The sequence below is a fragment of the Siphateles boraxobius genome, unplaced genomic scaffold (assembly GCF_051911475.1).
Source record: "Siphateles boraxobius isolate OS27281-9 unplaced genomic scaffold, OSU_SipBor_1 120, whole genome shotgun sequence".
NCBI lineage: Eukaryota > Metazoa > Chordata > Actinopteri > Cypriniformes > Leuciscidae > Siphateles > Siphateles boraxobius.
In genome coordinates, this window is record NW_027508723.1 from 2,089,658 (window position 1) to 2,100,000 (window position 10,343).

General features: G+C 49.2%; 1 protein-coding gene across 3 annotated transcripts in view; it reads right to left on the reverse strand.

The window, feature by feature from the left end:
• Nucleotides 1-10,343, reverse strand: part of dhrs11a (dehydrogenase/reductase 11a) — a 32,280-nt gene that overhangs the window by 2,963 nt on the left and 18,974 nt on the right. For all 3 annotated transcript variants that reach the window (XR_013201081.1, XR_013201080.1, XM_077223053.1), the window contains exons 3-6: nt 9,253-9,347; nt 1,724-1,853; nt 975-1,067; nt 674-739 (exon numbers count right to left, since the gene is read on the reverse strand). Coding sequence is in view for 1 of the 3 variants with exons in the window: in XM_077223053.1 (XP_077079168.1) it covers nt 674-739; nt 975-1,067; nt 1,724-1,853; nt 9,253-9,347 (384 nt within the window). In the remaining 2 variants the exon portion in view is untranslated. The remainder of the gene's footprint in view (nt 1-673; nt 740-974; nt 1,068-1,723; nt 1,854-9,252; nt 9,348-10,343) is intronic.

Genomic DNA, 10,343 nt, shown 5'->3' on the forward strand with positions numbered 1-10,343 from the left:
GACCCTGAACTAAAGTGTGTTAACCACAGTTTTAACAAAAGAAAAACAGTAATTTTAATGTGATTTATATTTGTCAGTCATGCATAAAATTTCTGCACTAAAAAAAATAAAAAAATCATGGTATAGTTTATTAACTATTTGCATATACATACTTGATTTTATTTAAATAATCGCCACAATTTGCGAATGCATGTAAACTACCGGTTTGAGTTTTTTTTAATGTTTTGTTTTTGTTGCTCAATATTTATTTTTTGGTGGAAACTGTTATAAAGTACAATTCAAAAGATTGTTTTTTAAAAGAAATGAATACTTTTGAAAATAAAAGCATTTAAGATGTTAAAAAAGATTCTTTTTCAACTTTGTTGATCAAAGAATCCTGAAAAAATAAAATGCACCACGGTTTCCACCAAAAAATACTATTTTCAACATTGATAATAATCATAAATGTTTCTTGATCATCAAATCATCATATTATAGTGATTTCTGAAGGATCATGTGACACTGAAGACTGGAGTAATGATGCTGAAAATTCAGCTTTGATCACAGGATATAAATTACACTTTACTATATATTCACATAGAAAACAGCTGATTTACATTGTAATAATATCACATTTTTACTGTATTTTTGATCAAATAAATGCAGGTAGTGTATATATTTCTGGTGGACTTACTTGAACATGCGCAGGCGCGCTCAGGACGTATGTGACAGCACTGGCGATGTCTTCTGCTTTCAGACACTGAAGAAGAAAAACATCCGTGAGGCAGTGACACATCTGGACAAATATAAAGACACACACACACACACACACACACACACACACACACACACACACACACACACACACACACACACACACACACACACACACACACACACACACACACACACACAAACACACACACACACACACACACACACACACACACACACACACACACACACACACACACACACACACACAGTCTCTTTACCTTTATACTCTCATACACACCCGCAGCTCTCTCTGGATCACTGTTGTGATGCCGGAAGGCAAACTCAGTTTCCACTATTCCAGGTGATATACTCTAGGGAAATGACAATGATGGGTTTATAAATATCACTGTGACTTGATTTAAAATATTTCATTTTAAAAATATTTAATCTTTGTCGTAATTTTCCTATTTTAGTATTTAATAAGTCCATGATCTAAAGTATGCAGCATGTGTGTATGAGTGTGTGTGTGTGTGTGTGTGTGTGTGTGTGTGTAGGATCAAGTGACTGTGTGTGAGGGTGTCTGAGTGTGCGTGTGTGTATATGAGCAAGTGAGTGTTTAAGTGTGTGTAGGAGTCTGTGAGTGTCTGTGTATGACTATGAGTGTGTTTGTATAGTTTTCTGTGTGTGTGACTCTGAGTGTGTGTGTGTGTGTGTGTGTGTGTGTGTGTGACTGAGTGTGTGTGTGTGTGTGTGTGACTGAGTGTGTGTGTGTGTGTGAGTGTGTGTGTGTGTGTGTGAGTGTGAGTGTGTGTGTGTGTGTGAGTGTGTGTGAGTGTGTGTGTGTGTGTGTGGTTGAGTGTGTGTGTGTGTGTGTGTCGGACAAAGAGAGTAAAGTGAGGACATTCTCACTGTCTGAGAACCCTTTAAAGGCTTGTTTGAGGGTCAAGACCTGGTTAGCGTGTCCGGAATGTGTCTGTGTGTGTGTGTGTGTGTGTGTGTGTGTGTGTGAGTCTGTGTGCGTGCTCACCGTAGCTCGTATGTGTGTTTTGGCCTCCCGTAGCTCCTGTCTCAATCCTTCTGTCATCGCGGTCACAGCGTATTTGGTGGCGCAGTAAAAGTGTTCGTCAGCGCTGGGCACCATCCTGTGACCTCCCATACTGCGAGAGAAGATGAACAACAGCCTCAGGTGTGTGTGTGTGTGTGTGTGATCATTTCATTGTGTGTTATCATTTTCCTGTTATCTTTGTAAAGCTGCTTTGAAACAATCTGTATTGTAAAAAGCGCTATATAAATAAAGGTGACTTGACTTGTGTGTACATCAGGACTAAAGAACAGATATTTCTGCTGTTAAAGAGCTCAAACCAAGTGTCCTGAAAAGTGAAGTTAAAGTATCTTGATCGCCCCTGGTGTCCGGTTGCAGTGTATGTCATAAACGTCTACGGTTACGTATGTAACCCTCGTTCCCTGAGTAGGGAACGGAGACGTTACATCGGATGACGACGAATGGGGTTTCGCTTAGAACACCTATCGACTTCGAGTATTACAAAACGAGCCAATGGCAAAGAAATGCCATGGGTCTGCGGAATTTGCATAGCGTATCTCCGCCCTACCTCGTGGGTATAAAAGGAGGACGCCAGCAACATGCAGATATGTTTCTTCGCTGAGGAGCCAAGACTGAGCTCAGGCGATCCCCGCGGTACAGCGGAAAGTGGCAGGCAGACGTAACGTCTCCGTTCCCTACTCAGGGAACGAGGGTTACATACGTAACCGTAGACGTTCCCTTTCGTTGTCACTCCGAGTTACGTCGGATGACGACGAATGGGGTTACCAGTCTAATCACGCCACCTTCTCAGCTGTCTTCCAGTGCCCTGCGTAAATCGAGATCCCTGTCAGCCTGGACAAAGGACTCCATTTATCACAGGAATACCAAAGTACACTGGGAAGCATATCCCAAGCTTAGGGGAAGTATGCAATTAATGCCAACCCAAAGGGGGGGGGACTTAGAGAATACACATATGACCCGAAGGAAGCATATGGAAAACACTGGGGTGTCCAGCTGCAGGTGGAATATTTCAACCCCAGGGGTGGCAAGGTGGCTTGCCAAGGGAAAGACACATGCTCAGAGAGGCTTACAGTGGAAATACACATGTGGGGGTCGCTCAGAGGAGGGACCGTGCACACGTGAGGCACCTAGCCGACGCACAGGCAATAGACACTGGCGCCGACGTCAGGAGTGCTGGAGGAGCTCAGGGCTTTCAGGAAAGCTCACCTGAGGAAAATATCGCACGTATCCAGTCCGTGGAGTGGAATGGCGAGCAAGCGAAGACACCTGAGCGGGTCCGGTACAAGCTGGTTGAAGCGAGTACGCGAGAGGACACAGGCTCCACTCGGAGATTATAGAATCTGGCGAATGTGTTAGGTGTCGCCCAGCCTGCAGCTCTGCAGATGTCTGTTAGCGAGGCGCCATGCGCTAGAGCCCAAGAGGATGCCACACTCCGGGTGGAGTGGGCAGTCACACCAAGGGGGCACGGTCGACCTTGCTGCTGGTATCCCAAAGCAATGGTGTCCACTATCCAGTGAGACAACCTCTGCTTGGAGAGAGCCTTTCCCTTCAGCTTCCCACCATAACAGACAAAGAGCTGGTCAGAGGTCCTGAAACACTGCGTTCTGTCTACATAGGCGCGGAGAGCACGTACTGGACAGAGCAGTGCCAAGGCTGGGTCTGCCTCCTCCGAGGGCAGCGCTTGCAGGTTCACAACCTGGTCCCGAAAGGGAGTGGTAGGAACCTTGGGCACGTATCCAGGCCGGGGTCTCAGGATCACGTGAGAGGAAGCCGGCCCAAATTCCAGGCACGCTTCGTCAACGGAGAATACGTGCAGGTCCCCAACCCTCTTGATGGAGGCCAGTGCAACCAGGAGCGCTGTCTTCATAGACAGGAACTTAAGCTCGACTGATTGCAGGGGCTCAAAGGGAGCATTCTTCAGGGCAGTTAGAACCACTGAGAGGTCCCAAGAGGGAACGAGAGGAGGCGAGGCAGATTTAGTCTCCTCGCTCCTCTCAGGAACCTGGTGACCAGGTCGTGCTTCCCCACCGACTTACCTTCGATGAGGTCATGATGTGCGGCAATGGCGGCAACATAGACCTTCAGGGTGGAGGGAGACAGCCTTCGCTCCAACCCCTGTTGAAGGAAGGAAAGCACAACGCTGATCGAGCATCTCCGGGGGTCTTCTCGGTGAGAAGAGCACCAGTTGACGAAGAGGTTCCACTTCAACGCATAGACGTGTCTCGTGGACGACGCTCTAGCGGAAGTGATGGTAGCCACCACCGCTGGTGGTAGGGTACTCAAACCTGCCTCGTCCCATCCAGGAGCCACACGTGGAGGCTCCAAAGATCGGGACGAGGGTGCCATAGGGTGCCCCGTCCCTGAGAAAGAAGGTTCTTCCTCAGAGGGATCGGCCAGGGAGGTGCTGTCGCAAGGAGTACTAGTTCGGGGAACCAGGTCCGGTTGGGCCAGTAAGGGGCAACCAGAATGACCTGCTCCTCGTCCTCCCTGACCTTGCGCAAGGTGTGCGCAAGAAGGCTCACTGGGGGAAACGCATACTTGCGGCCCTGCGGCCAGCTGTGCGCCAGAGCATCCGTGCCGAGCGTGCCCTCGGTCAGGGAATAAAACTGGGCGCAATGGGTCGAGTCGTGAGAGGCAAACAGATCTATCTGCACGTCCCCGAACTGGTCCCAAATCAGCTGAACCGACTGGGGATGGAGTCGCCATTCTCCAGGGAGTGGCCGAAGCCGTGAGAGCTCGTCGGCTGCACAGTTCAGGACTCCGGGAATGAAAATGGCTCGAAGCGACCTCAGATGCTTCTGACTCCATAAGAGGAGGTGGCGGGCGAGTTGCGACATACGGCGCGAGCGTAGACCACCTTGATGGTTGATGTACGCTACTGTGGCGGTATTGTCTGATCGGACTAGTACGTGTTGACCCCAGAGCAACGCCCGGAAGCGGTGCAGGGCAAGGCGTACTGCCAGCAACTCGAGGCAATAGACATGCCATACTGCTCAACACTACATGCGAGAATCACTGAGCTTCAGGAGCAACCTTGCTCAACACCTGGGTGTGATAAATCTCACAGAATTTTTCAGGAGCATTTCTGCTCAACATGAGAGTGTGACAGCATGTCCATTGCGCATGGCGCCCCAGCCCGTGGAGGCATCTGTTGAGACAACAACATGCCGGGAAGCTCGTTCCAGGGGCACTCGGGCCCGTAGAAAACTGAGGTTCGACCACGGGGTGAGTACTGACGGCAGGTCGGAGTAACTGGTACTCGGAGGGTGCCGTGTTGCCATGCCCACCTCGGGACTCGGTCGCGAAGCCAAAGCTGAAGCGGTCTCATATAAAGTAATCTGAGCGACGTACCGCGGCTGCAGATGCCATATGCCCCAGGAGCCTCTGAAAAAACTTGAGTGGAACCGCACTCTTGCGCTTGATAGTCTCAGGCAAGTCAGCAATGGCTGAGTGGAGAAGGCGACCAAGTCCATACCGAGAAAAGAGATCCTCTGCACGGGGCAAAGTTTACTCCTTCCCCAGTTGACCCGAAGGCCCAGACGAGCTAGGTGCCGGAACACTGGGTCCCTGTATTCGCAAACCTGGTCTCAGGAGTGAGCTTAAGACAGCCAGTCACCGAGATAGTTCAGGATGCGAACCCCGTGTTCCCATGGAGGAACAAGGGCTGCCTCAACAACCCCTGTGAAGGCGCGAGGAGACAGGGCTAGCCCGAATGGGAGAACAGCGTACTGATATGCGCGTGCCCTGACAGCAAACCGTAGGTATGGTCTGAGTCGAAGGAGAACGAAGACATAAAAGTAGGCGTCCTTCAGGTCGATCGCTGCAAACCAATCCTGTGGCCGCACACATCCAGAAATGCGTTTGGCCAGGAGCATCTTGAACGGCAGCCTGTGAAGGGAGCGGTTCAGATGCGTAGGTCCAGGATTGGCCGTGACCCACCAGACTTCTCCGGGACAATGAGGTAGGGGCTGTAAACCCGGACCTCATTTCGGCTGGAGGAACAGTCTCAATCGCACCCATCGCCAGTAGGGTAGCAACCTCCGCTCTCATGATAGGGGCATAGCCACCGACCAAAGTGGAGCAGACTCCCCTGAAGCGGGGAGGAGACCGTGCGAACTGAATCGCAAGCCGAGCCGATGGTTCGCGCGACCCAGCGGAACAGAAGGGAAGCTCTAGGCAGGCTCCCAACTGTACCAGCGGCGTCAAGAACCACAGACGTCCCCCGGGTGGTGCAGCGAAGCGGAATGACCGGCCCAGACGTGGACGGCATAGCGGCCCGGTGTGGGGGCAAGGTCATAACCGCACCCTGACAGAGGAGCCCAGGGAAGGACCAGCGTTCCACGGGGGCCTGCTCTGTCAGGGGTCTGGCGACAGAGGGGGACAGGGGCGAAGCGGTCCGTGGACGGCACGCCGTGTCAACCGCCTCTGGAACAGAGGGGGACGAGGAGAGCACGGCTTGTGGGCGGCGCTCTGTGTCGTCCGAGAACTCTATATGCTCAGAGACGAGAGAGTCAGTTCTTTCTGAATAAGGATTCTTCACCAGCCCTCCACCGGGGAAAGGAGTGGCCCTGCTACCAACTCCTGGAAGAACTGAGTCTCATCTCTGAGCAGCCCATCTCAAAAGTGCCGCTAACCCGGCGTTTAGCGGGGGGCGGGGCTGGAGAGGGCTGTGGCGTCCCACCTACGGTCTTCCAGAGCCAGGCCCGGGTGAATGGGCGGGGTTGGAACCGTAGGAGGGTGCCTTCGGCGGTGGGCAGACTGAGGGATCTGAGTGGACGGCGGGGCCGTCGGGCAGAATAACCTCAATCTGCTCATGGGCGGTTGAGAACTGTAGGGCAGAAGCACTCAAACGCACCGCCGAAGAGGCCGACTTGGGAGCTGGGGGTGTCGAGCAGACGGGTCCACCCGACATCGTGCACCTCAGACCGGTCAGCCCCAGAATGGTGAACATCACCTGACTCCGAGAGCGTACGGCCACTTTCGCCGCTCGGAGAGCAAGGTCAGTGGCGGCGCGCAGCTCACTGAAGAGCCTCGGGTCAGTCCCGCCCTCCTGCATGTCCATGAGCATCTGGGTCAGGTAGACCAGCAGAACGGTCATGGGATGCAGTGGGGCGGCTGCCTTTCGCCACAGATTAGTGTAGACGAAAAGAACTACAGGCTTTGGACGGGTGCTTAGGATTGCGCCGGGAAGCACTCTGAGGACACAGTAGCATGGCAACAGAGCGTTCAACCGGGGGGACCCCAGTGTACCCATGGGCAGCGGCCCCTGAGGGGAGGAAAGGCGGATGAGACCAACGAGCGGACCCGTGATCTCATCATGCACGTCCGGGAGGAAAGATATTGGGGTTTGCCGTGGACGCGGGTCGGCGGCCTCACCCAGAAACCAATCGTCCCGGGAAAGCATGGCCGTCATCTCCGGATCAGACTCAGGCACAACCGTATGCACACCAGAGGGGGGCAGCTATGACGAGTCGTCATTTCCAGAAGAATCAAGCCCACCTAGTGATGCTGCTACAGACACAGCATCATCCTCTGTAGCTTCAAATGAAAACACACGGGCCACCCCTTTTTTTTTTTTTTTTGGGGGTAGACTCGTGGAATCATCAGTTCGCTAGCGGGCACCGTCATTAAAGAGGGGGGCTGGGGTCGCGGACACAGAGTCGGCGCCTTGTTCCAGACCAACACTCTCAGGTCACCCTGGCCACCAGCCGAAGATCGGGGGGTGGATGAGGGGACTCTCACTCTTGCGAGTTCACCGAGTCTCGACCTATATATGACGCGATGATCACGTTCCCAAAGAGAACATGAGTCATCCACGAGCGCTGTTCAAGCATGATCAAAGCCCAACACACTAGACAGCGCTCGTGCCCATCAGAGTCCGATACCAGTCCGCTGCAACCAGAAATGCACGGGCGAGCCGTCTTTAAAAAGACGTGCCGCGTGCGAGCTCTTTTAAGAGAGGAGAAAAAAACTCTGCGATGTTGAAGCACACAGGGAGACACACACACACTGGCAGATCACTGCACAGATCAGCAGGCACTGTGAGCTCGCTGCAGATCGCCGTCACACCAACATCGGAGAGAGAAGCTCGTCTCGTAGAGCGAAGTCAGAGATGACTGTGGAGTGAAGAAAAATTCTTGGCTCCGAAGCTCAAACATATCTGCATGTTGCTGGCGTCCTCCTTTTATACCCACGAGGTAGGGCGGAGATACGCTATGCAAATTCCGCAGACCCATGGCATTTCTTTGCCATTGGCTCGTTTTGTAATACTCGAAGTCGATAGGTGTTCTAAGCGAAACCCCATTCGTCGTCATCCGACGTAACTCGGAGTGACAACGAAAGGGAACCCCGCCCTCTCCATGAAATCCTATGGGATGCGATTAGGGTGAGCACCCGTCCCGCTTTTGCGTAGTACTTTACAGCATTTCCGCCTCTTGTCCCGCACGTCGCATATTGAGAAAATGTCCCGCACTTGGTTTTTAATGATCATATTAAGAAAGCGTGCATGCGTTCTTTATTTATTCTTTTTGCGGTGTAGTTTTTCACCTGTATTTAACAGCGCTTCGTCAGAAGTACAAACACAACAGCCGTTTTTAAAATCCTATCCAATGGTTGAAAGCACAGGAGTAAACACGGTCACTAGTGGGTTGTGACGCTGTCAATCAAAATGTGGAGCGGTGATTCATTCATGTGTTTCTGTCAACAAATGGATAATTCGGGAAATTTAAATTTAACAGAAATGATCAACTTATTGCCTGCTGTGGTTGTTTTAATTCACATCCTTTCTAAAAATATGAAAGTTTTTGGTTTAATATATTCTTAATATATAAGACTGTCAATGATCTAATTTCATGTTTTATATTTTATTTGTTCATTATTTATGTTGTTGGATTTTAGTTGGGCTTGGTCAGAACTGTGTCATAAATAGTGATCTGCATGATGCCTTTGGGCTCAGTGATGTTGAATTTAAATGACATGTAAAATAAAGACATGTTATGTTACATTGTGATGTAATGCTGTCTAAAGAACAAAGAATTTTTATCAGCTGAAAGGCAGAATACAAATGTTTTTTTTAAGTTAGATAAACATTATATAACAGTTTCAGGTTATGTGGTAACATGTCCCACATCGTCCCACACAAACTTATAATGTCCCACATTTGGTTTGTTTGATGGTGGTCACTCTAGAAGTGAGCCAAACTAAAAAAATCCAATTACACTTCAAATAATGTAGTTATAGGTAGTTGTTATCATGCAGACGTGTGTTTAAGTGTTTGTTTTTCCAATACGTTTGGTTTTAGTTCGTAATTTGATGCTATAAAAACTGGGGTGTAACGTCATGATTGACAGCTGTGCTTGCGAATGAAGATTGTGGGCGGGACCTTAATGCCTTGGCTCCGCCTCCCGATCACTATTTTAGCGTCATTTTTCTACAGTTGAATGAATTGGAGATGTTTTTGGCTCAGTGAAGCAGGCGTTTGAGGACTGCAGTACCTGTTGATGTTGATGATGTGTCCGTCGTCCACATTTCTCTCCTTCATTGACCGGTAGGCCTCACGCGTGCAGATGGCCAGAGCGAGTACGTTTACCTGCACATGGGGAATGAGTGGAGGATAAAGATGCAGATCATATAAAACCCCAAAATCATTCCTGTAGCTCAAACGGTAAAGCGTGGCTCTGGCAGCGACACCAAAGTCATGGGTTCGATTCCCAGAGAATGCATGAACGGATAAAATGCTTGAAATGCAATGCAAGTCAAAGACTTTATCTTAAAATTAATGCGTGTGAAAGAATTAAAACAATAAAATGAAGAAAAAAAAGAGTTGATAAGGGGGAGAATGGGTTAATGAGAAGGGAGAAATGAAAAGACTATGGCACATCTTCAAATGAATGAATGATTATCAATGCAAACTCGCTCAGAATGAAATGCATTATCTTCCACATAAGCAAAAAGATATTTAAAAATGGCACACTGGCAATTCATTTCTCCTTCATCTTTCGTGGACCGTCTACAGTATCTGACAGCTGATGCACCAGTGTCTTCACTCTCACTTTATCCAGAGTGACTTACAATGCTTTTAATCAGTTCCCGGTTGACCTGGGAATCGAACCCTTGACCCAGCCATGCGCTCTCTCGTTCTGAGTGGCAGGACTGCTCCTGTAATGCATCTGTCACTCATAGTGCGGTGTTGACCCGAAGCCTTAAAAGTATACTTCTTTTTTATTTGTCCAGAAAGCTTATTTCATTTTATCTTGATAATATTTTTTAATTTTATTTACCTTTAAAATTACTAGATTTGATCAAAAAATCAATCAATAAATGATAATTTAAGCACATTTCCTCGCATTCAACTTAAATTCAAAATAACTCACAATTGCATGCAATTCAGCTCAAAATATCTTACATTGTGTGTCTTTGCCACTTCTTGTAGAAAAAAAAGTTATATAACATGATATTTCATGACTCTTGCCACTAGTTTTTCTATGTGTACTGAAGCATTCCTCGCATTTTATTCATTCCTAAAGGGGTCAATTTGACCCATGAGGGAAGGATTTGCTTTTTTTTTTAACCACAAAACTGCTCG